Source organism: Balaenoptera physalus (genome assembly GCF_965194825.1).
Source record: "Balaenoptera physalus genome assembly, chromosome: 7".
NCBI classification, from domain to species: domain Eukaryota; kingdom Metazoa; phylum Chordata; class Mammalia; order Artiodactyla; family Balaenopteridae; genus Balaenoptera; species Balaenoptera physalus.
The window spans coordinates 90,325,262-90,343,561 of record NC_138886.1 but is presented as its reverse complement, the minus strand read 5'-3'; the positions used below and the strand labels follow the sequence as shown (position 1 = coordinate 90,343,561).

The 18,300-nt window shown below is 37.0% G+C and overlaps 1 protein-coding gene across 4 annotated transcripts in view; it reads left to right on the top strand.

The window, feature by feature from the left end:
* Window positions 1-18,300, top strand: part of CENPP (centromere protein P) — a 236,977-nt gene that overhangs the window by 42,942 nt on the left and 175,735 nt on the right. For all 4 annotated transcript variants that reach the window (XM_082469888.1, XM_082469886.1, XM_082469885.1 and 1 more), the window contains exon 4: window positions 5,458-5,546. In XM_082469888.1, the coding sequence (XP_082326014.1) occupies window positions 5,458-5,546 (89 nt within the window). The remainder of the gene's footprint in view (window positions 1-5,457; window positions 5,547-18,300) is intronic.

Sequence of the window (18,300 nt, the reverse complement as noted above, 5' to 3'; positions counted from 1 at the left end):
TTTTCCAGAGAAGACAGAAGACCAGCAGGTACATGCAAAGGTGTTCAACATTACACTATTCATTGAGGAAATGTAAATCAAAACCACAATTAGATATAACCTCATACCTGTTAGAATGTGTAATGTAAAAAGTACAAGAAATAACAAGTGTTGGTGAGGATGTAGGGAAATGGAAATTCTTGTGCACTGTTGGTCGCAATGTAAATTGGTGCAGCCGCTATGGAAAACAATATGGAGGCTCCTCAGAAAGTTAAAAATATAGCTGTTACATGATCCAGCAATTCTTCTGGGTATTTTATTCAAAGGAAACAAAAACACTAACTCAAAAAAATACATGCACCCCCATGTTCATTGCAGCATTATTTACAATAACCGAGACATGGAAACAAATTTAGTGTCCATCGATGGACGAATGGATAAAGAAAATGTGGTCTGTATATAAAATGGAATATTATTCAGCCATAAAATGAATGAAATCTTGCCATTTGTGACAACATGGATGGACCTTGAGGGCATTATGCTAAGTGAACTTGGACAGAGAAAGACAAGTACTGTATGCTGTCACTTATATGTGGAATCTAGGAAACAGCATAAACAAAAAGAAGAGCAAGCTTATAGATGCAGAGGATAGATTGGTGGTTGCCAGGGGAGGGGGTTGGGGGAAATGGGTGACGGTGGTCAAAAGGTACAGACCTCCAGTTAGAAAATAAATTAGTCATGGGGATCTAATGTACAGTATGGCAACTATAGTTAATAATACTTTATTGCATTTTTGAAAGTTGCTAAGAAAGTAAATCTTCAAATCATCACAAAGAAACAATTTTTGTAATTATGTGTGGTGTTGAATATTGACTATATGATCAGTTCACAATATATACAAATATGTAATCATGATTTTGTACACCTGAAACTAATATAGTGTTATATGTCAATTATATCTCAAAACAAATTTTTTTAAAGAATACAATCCAAAAAAAAAAAGAATACAGTCCCATATCATAGGCTCCAAAGAAAATGTACCTGATGTGATGATATTCAAACCCAAATGAAAGAAAACACTGAAATCTGATGTAGGGTATTTTGTGAAGTTACAGGACCCTTTTCTCGAATGTCTCTACCCAAAACCCCTAAGTTGTAGAGAAGAATGAGAAATGTGGGCTTACATTGACTGTGGTAGAAAGGAATGTGCTGCTGAGGCTCATGCAGGGTCTTTGAGGTCAGGTTGTTTATAAGGTCCTTCCCTTGTTTGCCAGCTGGGGTGGGTTGACCTCGTTAGCAGTATGACTGACAAGGAGAGAGATGGAGAAAAAATATCTTTTTTTATTTTTATTTTTTATTTATCTATTATTTTTATTTTTGGCTGTGTTGGGTCTTCGTTTCTGTGCGAGGGCTGTCTCCAGTTGCGGCAAGTGGGGGCCACTCTTCATCGCGGTGCGCGGGCCTCTCACTATTGCGGCCTCTCTTGTTGCGGAGCACAGGCTCCAGACGCTCAGGCTCAGTAGTTGTGGCTCACAGGCCCAGTTGCTCCGCGGCATGTGAGATCTTCCCAGACCAGGGCTCGAACCCATGTCCCCTGCATTGGCAGGCAGATTCTCAACCACTGCGCCACCAGGGAAGCCCAAAAATATCTTGAAGAATTCACAACATACCAAAAATAAATGAATGAATGAATGAATAAAAAATGGAGGGGCCAGTAAATCATAGGCTTTATGATGACAGGATAGTTTGCCTATTCTAATGGGTATAAGGCCAAAATCCAAAACACTTACACATACTCAAACAAAAGACAAGGCATTCCTCTGAGATTTTTTTTCTTTTTCCCTTTTTTTTTGTTATAACAGCTCTATTGAGATATAGTTCACATACCATATAATTCATCCATTTAAAGTATACATTCAGCAGTTTTTAATTTATTCAGCTTTGTGCAACCATCACCACATCAATTTTAGAACTTTTTTATCACCTCAAAGAGAAACCCCATGCTCTTTATCACCCCTCATTTGCCCTTCTTCTGCCCAGACCTAACTTATCTATCTTCTATCTCTATGGATTTGCCTATTCTCGGCATTTCATAAAAGTGGAATCATATAATTTGTATGATTACAAATTTTTTGACTGGTTTCTTTCACTTAGCACAATGTTTTCAGGGTTCATTCATATTGTAGCATATATCATTACTTCATTCATTTAAAAATTTTTTTTGGCTGCGTCTTGAGGATCTGTCACATTTTGTTTATTCATTCGTCAGCTGAGAAACATTTCGCTTGTTTTCACCTTTTGGCTGTTATGGATAACATTTCTGAAGATATTCATGTATAAGTTTTTAAGTGAACGTATGTTTTCATTTTTCTTGTATAAATCTAGGTAGAGAATTACTGGGTCAGATGGAAGTACCAGATTATGATTAGTATGTTGAGCATCTTTTCATAAGCTTATTGGCCATTTGTATATCATCTTTGATGAAATGTCTGTTGAGATCCATTGCCCAGTTTTTAATTGGGTTATTTGTCTTTTTATTATTGAGTTGTAAGAATGTTCTGGAATTTGTTTTTGATGAGATATGGTGGTAGATGCCCACAAACAGTCTACTTTGACTACAGCTGCTCCTAACAATTCCCACTATATTCTTGAGCAGCTGAAAAAACTAAACAGTGATTATAAGCCATTAATATCCATTTCTCCAGCAGCTGAAAATACAGAAAGACAAGTCAGATATTACCCAGACAAATGGGAAACAGTCAAGCATTATCTGCTCACTCTATATCCTTAGGAAATAACAGAAATTGCTAGATCTACTCCTGTTAACAAAAAGGATCCACAGAGTACAGAACACAAAAATGGTACAGAATTTGTTAATCATCATTTAGAAACCTTACCATGAAAGGAATTAGAAAATGTAGATAAATTCTCTTTGAAATAATTAATCCAGGAAATAAAAGAACATGCTATATTATAACTGCAATCTCAAATGAAAGCATTCAAAGAAAATTGAATAAGAGGGAAAGAGAGCTGGGAGAAAGAAAGAAAGGAAGAATAAAATGATTATAGTGCTGAAAACTAAATTAGAAGTAGTTAGGAGTAGAATATGGAGGATAGGTTTGAGAAAAATCACCTACAAGTGCAATTGAAAAGAAGAAAAATCTGGAAGACAGACTATGAAGATTCATATGATTTTTCCAAAAACAAGAAAAAATGAAAGAGAAATTATAGGTAAATATATAATGGAAGAAAATTTACTAGAGTAAAGGAGAAAACCTGGATTTTGCAGATCAGAGTAGTTAACAGTTTATTTAACAATCCCCATTATTGAATATAGAGTTGTTTTTGGCTTTTTGTAATACGGAGCTGTTAGTCTTTGTCTTCATTCCGTATTTCTTTATGATATATTCTTAGAATTCAAATTGCTGAGACAGAGAATATAAACATTTTAAGGTTGCGTTGTCAAAACAGTGTTATAGGTAAAAGTGTCATCTCATTGTTTTAATTTACATTTATCTTATTACTTGTCAGAGCAAACATTTTTCTTCCATGTAACTTGTCTTTTGCCTCTGAGTTTTTAGTGCATGTTATGTGCCTTTTTCTTTTAAGTTTTCATATCTCCTTGTCACTTTTTTTTTAATAAGCAGATATTCATTTTTAATTAATTATTTATTTATTTATTTATTTTTGGCTGTGTTGGGTCTTCATTTCTGTGCGAGGGCTTTCTCCAGTTGCAGCAAGCGGGGGCCACTCTTCATTGTGGTGCACGGGCCTCTCACTATCGTGACCTCTCTTGTTGCGGAGCACAGGCTCCAGATGCACAGGCTCAGTAGTTGTGGCTCACGGGCCTAGTTGCTCCGCGGCATGTGGGATCTTCCCAGACCAGGGCTTGAACCCGTGTCCCCTGCATCGGCAGGCAGATTCTCAACCACTGCGCCACCAGGGAAGCCCTCCTTGTCATTTTTATAGTACATATTTTCCCGTTTATTTCTTTTCTTTTAGTTATAAAGTCATTTTATATCGATAGTTTGTGTTTTTATGTAATCATATTTGCTTTTTTGTTGTTATTGTTTGCTTAGAAAGTTCTTTCTCACTCAGTAATCAGTTACATGTCTATATTCCCTCCTAATACTTTATGGTTTCAGTGTTAACATTTAAGTAAGTAATTCACTTGGAGTTCATTTTGGTTTTTGGTATGGAGTGAGGATCTGATTTCACTCTTTTAAGAAGTAACCCATTTGCACAGCAAAGGAAACCATAAACAAAACAAAAAGACAACCCAGAGAATGGGAGAAAATATTTGCTAACGAAGCAACCGACAAGGGATTAATCTCCAAAATGTCCAAACAGCTCAAGCAGCTCAATATCAAAAAATAAACAACCCAATCAAAAAATGGCCAGAAGCTCTAAATAGACATTTCTCCAAAGAAGACATACAGATGGCCAAGAGGCACATGAAAAGATGCTCAACATCACTATTAGAGAAATACAAATCAAAACTATTTAGATATCACCTCACACCAGTCAGAATGGCAATCATCAAAAAATCTACAAACAATAAATGCTGGAGAGGGTGTGGAGAAAAGGGAAACCTCCTACACTGTTGGTGGGAATGTAAATTGGTACAACCATTATAGAGAACAGTATGGAGGTTTCTTAAAAAACTAAAAATAGAGCTACCATATGATCCAACAATCCCACTCCTGGTCATATATCTGGAGGAAACCATAATTCAAAAAGATATATGCACCCCAGTGTTCATTGTAGCACTATTTACAATAGCCAGGACATGGAAACAACCTAAATGTCCATCAACAGAGGAATGGATAAAGATGTGGTATGTATATACAATGGAATATTACTCAGCCATAAAAAAAAGAATGAAATAATGCCATTTGCAGCAACATGGATGGACCTAGAGATTGTCATACTAAGTGAAGTAAGTCAGACAGAGAAAGGTGAATATCATATGATATCATTTATATGTGAAATCTAAAAAAATGGTACAAATGAACTTATTTACAAAACAGAAATAGAGTCACAGAAGTAAAAAACAAACTTATGGTCACTGGGGGAAAAGGGGAGGGGAGAGATAAATTGGGAGATTGGGATTGACATATACAGACTACTATATATAAAATAGATAACTAATAAGGACATTTAGCACAGGGAACTCTACTCAATACTCTGTAACGACCTATATGGGAAAAGAATCTAAAAAAGAGTGCATATCTGTACATGTATAACTGATTCACTTTGCTGTACACGTGAAACTAACAGAACATTGTAAATCAACTACACTCCAATAAAAATTAAAAAAAAAAAGTAACCCATATTTGCAGTACTTTTTCTTGGTTACTTTTTCCTATTACTTGGTGACATTTCATTTTACATATTTTGAAAGTAGTTTTGTCTCTTTATTTTATTTAAAAGTTGACTGTGCTTTGATACAAAAAAGTTTTTTTGTCTCTGTTTTAGAATGAGGAGAGTTTATCTTCTGTTATTACTGACCTCAGCATAATAATGGAACCCACCGAATATTCAGAATTAAGTGAATTTGTGTCTAGGTAAGATATTTTCCTTTTTTTTTCTTAGGAATTTCTTTCAGTTTATAATTTTAAGTTTACCTGTTCTTTTTTCTTGATAAGTAAATATCAAAGTATCTCTGAAAGCATAACACCATTATTGTGGCTTATATTTAAGCCTATATTTTCTATGTCTCTCATTCACTCAATTAAAATTTATTGTACATTCACCATGTGCTAGGCATTAAAATAAAATGTAAGCAAAACCAGATATAATCCTTGATCCTCGTGGAATTTATAGCCTAGTAGCGAAGTCAGATTAAATAATTGCAGAAATAAATCTAAAATTATGGTTGTGGCAAATGCTGCAAATAAGCGTTGCACAGTACTGTTAAAGCATGTATCAGGAATTTGACTTTCAGGGAGAACATAGAATAATTTCCTGAAACTTGAGCTGATATCTGAAAAATGAGCAGGCATACACTAACAAAAGAGGTCCTAGATAGGATAGCTTATACATAGGCACTGTGCTAGGGGGGGAACAGGAGGCCAGAGTGTCTGGGAGAGGGCAAGAGCAGGGGAGTATGGTATAAGATGAGGTTAGGAACGTATGTAAGGTCCACACTATGGATTTTGGTATAAGGAGTTTGACCATAGTCCTAAGACCAATGTGAAGCTATTGAAAGATTTTAAGCAGAGCCTAAGGAAGACAGAAGTGTGACATCCTGGAAAGAATTATTTTTGATGTTGCAGGGAGAAGGGATTTAAGGGGTGCAAAATTGGATACAGGAGGGTCAGTGACTAGCCTATAAAACAGTTCAGGGAAACAGAAGTTTGTAGTTTGGACTAGAATAATGGTGGTTGAGATAGAGGGCTGAATGGATTTGGGGGATATTTAGGAAGCACAATTGAATAGGCATGGTGTTGGTTAAATAAGAGGAGTCAGGAGTCACTGACAGGTGCTAACTCCTTGGTGATGGTGATTGCATTTGTTGAGATGGGAAAAGTTGGAAGAAGACCATGTCAGATGAGTTGGTGACTTCAGTTTGGACATGTTGAACTTAAGTGCCTTTGAAACACTGAAGTAAAAATAAGAAGTAAGAAGCTAAGAAGAGGTGTAGGTAGGAGATATAAACAATGGGGTTATCTGCCAGTGGGTAAAGTTAAAACTTTGAGCAGGAATGAGATTGCCTATGGAGAGAATATAGAGTGAAAATAGGAAAAGGACTGCCACTGAAGCTTAAGGAATTCTAAAATGTCCTGCTGAATAGAATTAAAGGATCATGCAAAGAAATTAGAAAACTGGGAGATGGGAGGAAAACCAGGAATGTGTTGTTGACCATTGACAATTGTATTGACAGTTTTTCTTTCACATCTTTAAAGCAATCCTTCCAGTGTTTACTGGAGTACATGGGTTGTGAAAAGAAGTCTGCTATATTGTTTTTGTGTGTGCATGCATTTTTTGGGCTGCTTTCAAATGTTTCTATTAATATTGTTTTTTGACAGTTTGTGCTCTTTCTAAGGTGTGTTTATGTGAAAATTCCCAACCACATCTTTTCAGATACTTTTTCTGTCCTGTTCTCTTTCTTCTTCTCCAACTCTGATTAGCCATATGTTAGAACATTTGATATATTGTCTCAGTGTTTGGATGCTCTGTTCTATTTCTTTCACTCTTTTTTTCTTTGCATTTCATTTTGGATAATTTCTATTACCCTATCTTAAAGTTCACAGATTCTTTCCTCAGCTGAAGTCCATTCTGCCAATGAGCCCACTGAAGAAATTCTTCATCTCTAATGTAATGTTTTTTTATTTCTAGTGTTTTCATTTGATTCTTAATTTTTCTCTCTCTGCTGAAATTCCCCATTTCTTCATGAATGTTATCTACCTTTTTTCACTAGATCTTTTAACTTATTAATCATAGTTATTTTTTTCTTTAATGTTTTATTATGGAAAATTTTAAATATAAGTTCCCCCACATCTGAAAATAGAGCATTCCTATGAAACCTTTTGTAAGCCAGAATGGTGTAAAGTGAAGAAGCAGTTACCTCAGGACACATTTTGCTAACAGATGTACAAAATAAATCAAGATACAGCACAAATGCTCACAGACACAGTTCAAAGCTATGGTGGCTTGATGCTGAGATGCTGAGTGTAGTTTCTGGGGAAGGAGCTTGGTGGTGCCACTTTCACTGCTCAGGGTGCATGTTGCCTTTGTGATGGCTCGCTCCAAAACAAACCCTGAATGTTATTTTCACTTTTTGCCTTTTTTCGTAAAAGTGAAAATTCTTCTATCAGATTTCTTTCAATTAGCAAAAAGAGGTAATAATGTAGGTCTTTGGTAAAAGTGAAGTGGTGTGAATCAAACTTTTGAAAAGTGGGGGGATACATGGATATGTAAAAATAATAGTATAATTAACCTGTAGCTACCCATTAGGCACCTTCAACAGTTATCTATTCTTACACATTTTAAACTTTCAATTTGGAAATAATTAGAGACTCACAAGAAGTTGCAATAAAAACAATATACAAGGAGATTTCTATATACACTTCATCCAGCCTCTGAGAGTGATAACATCTTGCATAATTATAGTATACTATCAAAACCAGAAAATTGATATTAGTAAAATCCAGAGAGCTTTTGCAGATTTTACCAGTTTTGCAAGCACTTGTGTGTGTGTAACATTATAACATTATATATTATATATTAACATATATAATATATATTACCTTTTTAACCATTTTTAAATGTACGGTTCAGTGGTATTAAATACATTCGTAATGTTGTACAACCAACACTACCATCCATCTCCATGACTCTTTTCATCTTATAGAACTGAAAATCCATACCCATTAAACAATAGCTCCCCATTTCCTTCTCTGCCCAGCCCCACCATTCTTATTTCTGTCTCTGATTTTTAATCATAGTTATTTTATTTCATTTTAAATTTATTTATTTGTTTGTTTATTTATTTATTTATTTTTGGCTGCGTTGGGTTTTCTTTGCTCCGCGCAGGCTTTGTTTAGTTGCGGCGAGCGGGGGCTACTCTTCGTTGCAGTGTGTGGGCTTCTCATTGCGGTGGCTTCTCCTGTTGCAGAGCACGGGCTCTAGGCGTGCGGGCTTCAGTAGTTGTGGCTCCCGGGCTCTAGAGCGCAGGCTCAGTAGTTGTGGCACACGGGCATAGCTGCTCCACGGCATGTGCGATCTTCCCGGAGCAGGGCTCGAACCCACGTCCCCTGCATTGGCAGGCAGATTCTTAACCACTGCGCCACCAGGGAAGCCCAATCATAGTTATTTTAAAGCCCAAATCTGATATTACCAACATTTGAGTCATCTTTGAGTTCAGTTCTGGTGATTAGTCTACAATAGTTTGTTTTTTCTTGAATTTTTGTGTTCCATAATTTTTTATTGACTGATGGACATTGTCTGTGGAAAACAGTAGAGTCTGAAACAAATAGTATTTATGCCCAGAAATGGGTACATTTCTTTTATCAGGCTCTTAGTATGGGGTTTAATTCAGGGTAGTCAGCAGTTGAGCTGGGTTTGGGATTTTTGTTTCTTTCATTATTTTTAGGCACCAAAGGCTTCAAATTCTTCCAGCAGTGAATTCAAACTCAACTTAAAATTCAGTTCTTCCTTATGCTTAGAATAGGGTTTGGGGATCTGGAGGGTTTTCATCAGTGTTCCAGCTTCATTCTCAACTCTTAGTAGTCCCTGTATATCTGCATTTCAGAGGGGAATGTTTCTCCCTGCACTTGACACTCCCTCAGCAGTAGGTGTTGATGCTTGTTTCTTGGTGCTAGGCTCATGGTGGGAACAAAGGGAGATCTGTGTTCCATGGTCCATCCTTAGTATTGGGCAGGTCCTGTAGACCTGCACCTCAGGGGTTGAGAACACCAGTTTTCCTGCTCCTCCTCCCCAGTGCAGCCAAACTCGGCCTGGGTCTGGGGTTGATCTTGCGGGAAGAGAGTTCCTTGCCCCTCCCCCCACACCCCAGGGTTATGCTTGCCTTTGGTGTAGGATCATGCACCCAAAGGGTTTCATACCCCTCCCGTGCAACAGAGGGATTTAAGCTTCTGCCCCTTTTTCCAAAGCAATGGATCTTTCTCTTGGTAGCAGGAGTGTTTTCTGTCCCTCTCCCAGAGTCAAATGGGTTTGACTTTTACTCCTCCCTTGGAGGCAAGGGTTTTTTTTTTCTTGCACTGCTTTGCTGCTGCTTCTTTTAGCAGCTTAGGGTTTTTGCTTCCTCCAGAGAGAAGTTCTGGTTTCATTTTGTACCCCAGCAGCAGCTGATCACCTCTTTGTGCCTGTGCCACTGCCACTGAGGGGAGCTCTCTCTGGGCTCCTGCCATGATCTTTCTGGTGGAGTCCCTTTGTGTCTGAGGTTCCCATCTGTTCCAAAATGACATCCATCCCACATTTGTCCTTTAAGAATTTGTTGAAATTTTAGCTGATTTCTTGTTATCCACTTGTATGGTGGCTGCTTCCCTCCCCTGTGTTTAAACAAGGGTGAATAGTTTGTGTCCTGTTTCTCCTTAGAGGGAGAAAATTTTTAATTTATTTGGTTGCCTTGTAACCTCAGGTCCTTGATGGGCTCAAGAAAGTTTGTGATTTTATAGATTATTCAGATTTTCCATGATGTTAGGTTGAGAGTGGCCTTCTCTGCAGTTTTTTACATCTTAAGTAGAAGTGGAACTCTTTCTTGGTTTTCTCTGATTCTCATTCTGGAATTTGGGACATATTATTTTTTTATCTTCTGCATCCATCTTACCCTTTCTTTATATTTTCTATCTCTTCATATCTTTGTGCTTATTCCTGATTGTTCCTCAGATCTGTATTTCAGTTCAGTAATTATTTCTTCATTTTCTGACTAATCTGCTCTTTTAAAACAAATTTTTTTAAAATTTTTATTGGAGTATAGTTGATTTACAATGTTGTGTTAGTTTCAGGTGTACAGCAAAGTTAATCAGTTATACATATACATATATCATCTCTTTATTTAGATTCTTTTCCCATATAGGCCATTACAGAGTATTGAGTAGGGTTCCATGTGCTATACAGTAGGTCCTAATTGGTTATCTATTTTATATACAGTAGTGTGTATATGTCAATCCCAGTCTCCCATAATCCGCTCTTAAACCCCTATCCATACTGAAATATAGTTGATTTACAATGTTGTGCCAATCTGTGCTGTACAGCAGAGTGACTCAGTTATACACATATAGACATTCTTTTTGTATATTCTTTTCCATTATGATTTATCACAAGATACTGAATATAGTTCCTTGTCCTATCCATTAGGACCTTGCTTATCCATTCTTTTTTTTTTTTTAATAAATTTATTTATTTATTTTTGCCTATGTTGGATCTTCGTTTCTGTGCGAGGGCTTTCTCTAATTGTGGCAAGCGGGGGCCACTCTTCATCGCGGTGCGCGGGCCTCTCATTATCATGGCCTCTCTTGTTGCGGAGCACAGGCTCCAGATGCGCAGGCTCAGCAGTTGTGGCTCACGGGCCTAGTTGCTCCACGGCATGTGGGATCCTCCCGGACCGGGGCATGAACCCGTATCCTCTGCATTGGCAGGCAGATTCCCAACCGCTGCGCCACCGGGGAAGCCCCCTCCATTCTAAATATAATAGTTTGCATCTACCAACCCCAAACTCCCAGTCCATCCCTTTCCCTCTCCCCATTCCCCTTGGCAACCACAACTCTGTTCTCTATGTCTATGACTCTGTTTCTGTTTTGTAGATAGGTTCATTTGTGCCATTTTTTAGATTCCACATATAAGTGATATCAAATGGTATTTGTCTTTCTCTCTCTTTTTTCTTTTAATTTTTTAATTTAATTTAAATTATTTTTTTATACAACAGGTTCTTAATAGTCATCAATTTTATACACATGAGTATATACATGTCAATCCCAATCTCCCAATTCATCACACCCACACCCCCACCACCCCGCCGCTTTCCCTGCTTGGTGTCCATATGTTTGTTCTCTACATCTGTGTCTCAATTTCTGCTCAGCAGAGCGGTTCATCTGTACCATTTTTCTAGGTTCCACATATATGCGTTAATATATGATATTTGTTTTTCTCTTTATGAACTTACTTCGCTCTGTATGACAGTCTCTAGATCCATCCACGTCTCAACAAATGACCCAATTTTGTTCCTTTTTATGGCTGAGTACTATTCCATTGTATATATGTACCACATCTTCTTTATCCATTCATCTGTCGATGGGCATTTAGGTTGCTTCCATGACCTGGCTATTGTAAATAGTGCTGCAATGAACATTGGGGTGAATGTGTCTTTTTGAATTATGGTTTTCTCTGGGTATATGCCCAGTAGTGGGATTGCTGGATCATGTGGTAATTCTATTTTTAGCTTTTTAACTAACCTCCATACTGTTCTCCATAGTGGCTGTATCAATTTACATTCCCAGCAACAGTGCAAGAGGGTTCCCTTTTCTCCACACCCTCTCCAGCATTTGTTGTTTGTAGATTCTGATGATGCCCATTCTAACTGGTGTGAGTTGATACCTCACTGTAGTTTTGATTTGCATTTCTCTAATAATTAGTGATGTTGAGCAGCTTTTCATGTGCTTCTTGGCCATCTGTATGTCTTCTTTGGAGAAATGTCTATTTAGGTCTTATGCCCATTTTTGGATTGGGTTGTTTGTTTTTTTACTATTGAGCTGCATAAGCTGTTTATATATCTTGGAGATTAATCCTTTGTCTGTTGATTCGTTTGCAAATATTTTCTCCCATTCTGAGGGTTGTCTTTTCATCTTGTTTATGGTTTCCTTTGCTGTGCAAAAGCTTGGAAGTTTCATTAGGTCCCATTTGTTTATTCTTGTTTTTATTTCCATTACTCTAGGAGGTGGATCAAAGAAGATCTTGCTGTGATTTATGTCAAAGAGTGTTCTTCCTATGTTTTCCTCTAAGAGTTTTATAGTCTCCGGTCTTACATTTAGGTCTCGAATCCATTTTGAGTTTATTTTTGTGTGTGGTGTTAGGGAGTGTTCTAATTTCATTCTTTTACATGTAGCTGTCCAGTTTTCCCAGCACCACTTATTGAAGAGACTGTCTTTTCTCCATTGAATATCCTTGCCTCCTTTGTCATAGATTAGTTGACCATAGGTGCATGGGTTTATCTTTGGGCTTTCTATCTTGTTCCATTGATCTATGTTTCTGTTTTTGTGCCAGTACCATATTGTCTTGATTACCATAGCTTTATAATATAGTCTGAAGTCAGGGAGTCTATTCCTCCAGCTCCATTTTTTTCCCTCAAGACTTCTTTGGCTATTCGGGGTCTTTTGTGTCTCCATACAAATTTTAAGATTTTTTGTTCTAGTTCCAAAAAAATGCCATTGGTAGTTTGATAGGGATTGCATTGAATCTGTAGATTGCTTTGGGTAGTATAGTCATTTTCACAATATTTTTTTTTTAAAATTAATACATTACATTTCCTATTTAAAGTTTCCCATTTTTTTTAAAATTTTTATTTATTCATTCATTTATTTATGGCTGTGTTGGGTCTTCGTTTCTGTGGAAGGGCTTTCTCTAGTTGTGGCAAGCGGGGGCCACTCCTCAAAACGGTGCGCGGGCCTCCCACTATCGCGGCCTCTCTTATTGCGGAGCACAGGCTCCAGACACGCAGGCTCAGTAATTGTGACTCATGGGCCCAGCTGCTCCGCAGCATGTGGGATCTTCCCAAACCAGGGCCCGAACCCATGTCCCCTGCATTGGCAGGCAGAATCTCAACCACTGTGCCACCAGGGAAGCCCCCATTTTCACAATATTGATTCTTCCAATCCAAGAACATGGTATATCTCTCCATCTGTTTGTGTCATCTTTAATTTCTTTCATCAGTGTCTTATAGTTTTCTGCATACGGGTCTTTTGTCTCCCTAGGTAGGTTTATTCCTAGCTATTTTATTCTTTTTGTTACAATGGTAAATGGGAGTGTTTCCTTAATTTCTCTTTCATCATTAGTGTATAGGAATGCAAGAGATTTCTGTGCATTAATTTTGTATCCTGCAACTTTACCAAATTCATTGATTAGCTCTAGTAATTTTCTGGTGGAATCTTTAGGATTCTCTATGTATAGTATCAAGTCATCTGCAAACAGTGACAGTTTTACTTCTTCTTTTCCAATTTGTATACCTTCTATTTCTTTTTCTTCTGTGATTGCCGTGGTAGGACTTCCAAAACTATGTTGAGTAATAGTGGCGAGGGTGGACATCCTTGTCTTGTTCCTGATCTTAGAGGAAATGTTTCTAGTTTTTCACCATTGAGAATGATGTTTGCTGTGGGTTTGTCATATATGGCCTTTATTATGTTGAGGTAGGTTCCCTCTATGCCCACCTTCTGGAGAGTTTTTATCATAAATGGGTGTTGAATTTTGTCAAAAGCTTTTTCTGCATCTATTGAGATGATCATATGGTTTTTAATTCTTCACTTTGTTAATATGGTGTATCACATTGATTGATTTGTGTATATTGAAGCATCCTTGCATCCCTGGAATAAATCCCACTTGATCATGGTGTATGATCCTTTTAATGTGTTGTTGGATTCTGTTTGGTAGTATTTTGTTGAGGATTTTTGCATCTATATTCATCAGTGATATTGGTCTGTAATTTTCTTTTTTTGTACTATCTTTGTCTGGTTTGGGTATCAGGGTGATGGTGGCCTCATAGAATGAGTTTGGGAGTGTTCCTTCCTCTGCAATTTTTTGGAAGAGTTTGAGAAGGATGGGTGTTAGCTCTTCTCTAAATGTTTGATAGAATTCACCTGTGAAGCCATCTGGTCCTGGACTTTTGTTTGTTGGAAGATTTTTAATCACAGTTTCAATTTCATTCCTTGTGATTGGTCTGTTCATATTTTCTATTTCTTCCTGTGTCAGTCATGGAAGGTTATACCTTTCTAAGAATTTGTCCATTTCTTCCAGGTTGTCCATTTTATTGGCATAGAGTTGCTTGTAGTAGTCTCTTAGGATGCTTTGTATTTCTGTGGTGTCTGTTGTAACTTGTCCCTTTTCATTTCTAATTTTATTGATTTGAGTCCTCTCCCTCTTTTTCTTGAGGAGTCTGGCTAATGGTTTATCAATTTTGTTTATCTTCTCAAAGAACCAGCTTTTAGTTTTATTGATCTTTGCTATTGTTTTCTTTGTTTCTATTTCATTTATTCCTGCTCTGATCTTTATGATTTCTTTCCTTCTGCTAACTTTGGGTTTTGTTTGTTCTTCTTTCTCTAGTTCCTTTAGGTGTAAGGTTGGATTGTTTATTCGAGATTTTTCTTGTTTCTTGAAGTAGGCTTGTATAGCTATAAACTTCCATCTTAGAACTGCTTTTACTGCATCCCATAGGTTTTGGATCATCGTGTTTTCATTGTCATTTGTCTCTAGGTATTTTTTTATTTCCTCTTTGATTTCTTCAGTGATCTCTTGGTTATTTAGTAACGTATTGTTTATCCTCCATGTGTTTGTGTTTTTTATATTTTTTTCCCTGTAATTCACTTCTAATCTCATAGTGTTGTTGTCAGAAAAGATGCTTGGTATGATTTCAATTTTCTTAAATTTACTGAAGCTTGATTTGTGACCCATGATGTGATCTATCCTGGAGAATGTTCTGTGTGCCCTTGAGAAGAAAGTGTAATCTGCTGTTTTCGGATGGAATGTCCTGTAAATGTCAATTAAATCTATCTAGTGTATTGTGCCATTTAAAGCTTCTGTTTCCTTATTTATTTTCTTTTTGGTTGATCTGTCCATTGGTGTAAGTGAGGTGTTAAAGTCCCCCACTATTATTGTGTTACTGTTGATTTCCTCTTTTATAGCTGTTAGCTGTTGCCTTATGTATTGAGGTGCTCCTATGTTGGGTGCATATATATTTATAATTGTTTTATCTTCTTCTTGGATTGATCCCTTGATCATTATGTAGTGTCCTTCCTTGTCTCCTGTAATATTCTTTATTTTAAAGTCTATTTTATCTGATATGAGTATTGCTACTCCAGCTTTATTTTGAGTTCAGTTTGCATGGAATATCTTTTTCCATGCCCTCACTTTCAGCCTGAATGTGTTCGTAGGTCTGAAGTAGGTCTCTTGTAGAGAGCATATATATGGGTCTTGTTTTTGTATCCATTCAGCAAGGCTGTGTCTTTTGGTTGGAGCATTTAATCCATTCACGTTTAAGGTAATTATCGATATGTATGTTCCTGTTACCATTTTCTTAACTGTTTTTGGTTTGTTTTTATAGGTCCTTTTCTTCTCTTGTGTTTCCCACTTAGAGAAGTTCCTTTAGCATTTGTTGTAGCGCTGGTTTGGTGGTGCTGAATTCTCTTAGCTTTTGTTTTTGTGTAAAGCTTTTGATTTCTCCATCAAATCTGAATGAGATCTTTGCCCGGTAGAGTAATCTTGGTTGTAGGTTCTTCCCTTTCATTACTATAAGTATATCATGCCACTCCTTTCTGGCTTGTAGAGTTTCTGCTGAGAAATCAGCTGTTAACCTTATGGGAGTTCCCTTGTATGTTATGTGTCATTTTTCCCTTGCTGCTTTTAATAATTTTTCTTTGTCTTTAATTTTTGCCAGTTTGCTTACTATGTGTCTCAGCGTGTTTCTTCTTGGGTTTATCCTGTATGGGACTCTCTGCGCTTCCTGGACTTGGGTGGCTATTTCCTTTCCCATGTTAGGGAAGTTTTCGACTATAATCTCTTCAAATATTTTCTCTGGTCCCCTCTCTCTCTCTTCACCTTCTGGAACCCCTATAATGAGAATGTTGTTGTGTTTAAGGTTGTCCCAGAGGTCTCTTAGGCTGTCTTCATTTCTTTTCATTCTTTTCTCTTTAGTCTGTTCCGCAGCAGTGAATTCCACCATTCTGTCCTCCAGGTCACTTATCCGTTCTTCTGCCTCAGTTATTCTGCTATTGATTCCTTCCAGTGTAGTTTTCATTTCAGTTATTGTACTGTTCATCTCTGTTTGTTTGTTCTTTGATTCTTCTAGGTCTTTGTTAAATATTTCTTGCATCTTGTCGATCTTTGCCTCCATTCTTTTTCCAAGGTCCTGGATCATCTTCACTATCATTATTCTGAATTATTTTTTTGGAAGGTTGCCTATCTCCACTTTATTTAGTTGTTTTTCTGGGGTTTTATCTTGTTCCTTCATCTGGGACATAGCCCTCTGTCTTTTCATCTTGTCTCTCTTTCTGTGAATGTGGTTTTTGTTCCACAGGCTGCAGCATTGTAATTCTTCTTGCTTCTGCTGTCTGCCCTCTGGTGGATGAGGCTATCTAAGAGGCTTATGCAAGTTTCCTGAAGGGAGGGACTGGTCTTGTCTTTCTCTTTCTGACTTACTTCACTTAGTATGATAATCTCTAGTTGCATCCATGTTGCTGCAAATGGCATTGTTTCATTCTTTTTTATGGCTGAGTAGTATTCCATTGTATATATGTACCACATGTTTTATTGATTCATCTGTTGATGGACATTAATTTGCTTCCATGTTTTGGCTCTTGTGAATAGTGCTGCTATGAACATAGGGGGGCATGTATCTTTTTGAATTATAGCTTTGTCTGGATATATTCCCAGGAGTGGGATTGCTGTATCTTATGGTAGTTCTATTTGTAGTTTTCTGAGGAACCTCCATACTGTTTTCCATAGTCACTGTACCAACTTCCATTCCCACCAACAGTGTAGGAGCGTTCCCTTTTCTCCACACCCTTGCCAGCATTTGTTATTTGTAGACTTTAATGATGGCTATTCTGAGTGCTGTGAGTTGGTACCTACCTAATTGTAGTTTTGTATTTCTCTAATAATTAGTGATGTTGAGCATATTTTCATGTGCCTCCTGGCCATCTGTATGTCTTCTTTGGAGAAATGTCTGTTAAGGTCTTCTGCCCATTTTTCGATTGGATTTTTTGTTTTTTGTTGTTGAGTTGTATGAGCAGTTTGTGTATTTTGGAGATTAAACCCTTGCCTGTCACATCATTTGCAAATATTTTCTTCCATCCGTAGGTTGTCTTTTCGTTTTTTTTTTATGATTTCCTTTTCTGTGCAGAAGTTTGTAAGTTTGATTAGGTCACATTTGTTTATCCATTGAGTCTTAAATATCACTGACAGTACTTGTCATCTGTAAAAGTTCTGTGTGTCTCATTTTCAAATTTTCTTTTCTTTTTTAAAAACAAAGAATCTTTTTTTTAATGGTTGCTTTTCCATGTAATTAGATTATCTCCTTAGATGTGTATTCTAGTGAAGGATAATTATTGCTTCAAATTGTATCTAATCAGGTATTAAACCCATCCATTGATCTTTCATCTCACTGTCAGGACTAGTCATTCCTCAGAGTTCTCTGTGTGACCTCTTTTGTAATTTTTCTCTTTTCTCTTCTTTCCGTTCTTTCTTTCTTTTCTTTTTCTTTCTTTCCTTTCTCCCTTCTCTTCCTTCCTTCCTTCCTTTCTCCGTTCCCTTCCCTTCTTTCTTTTTTCTTTCTTCTTTCCTTCCTTCCTTCCTCCCTTCCTCCCTACCTCCCTTGCTCTCTCCTTCCTTCCTTCTCTTCCTTCTTTCATGATTTTTTATATCTTTAAATTAACGTACAATAAAATTGACTTTTCTGTCATAGAAGTCTTATCAATTTAACACAAATATAAATTCATATAACTACCACTATAATCGGAATAAAGAACAATTCCATAATACTAAAAAAACTCTCATGCTGACCTTTTTAGATATGACCCCTACTTCCACTCCTATGCCCTGACAATCATTGGTATGTTCTTCATCAGTAGAGTTTTGCCTTTTCCAAATGGAATC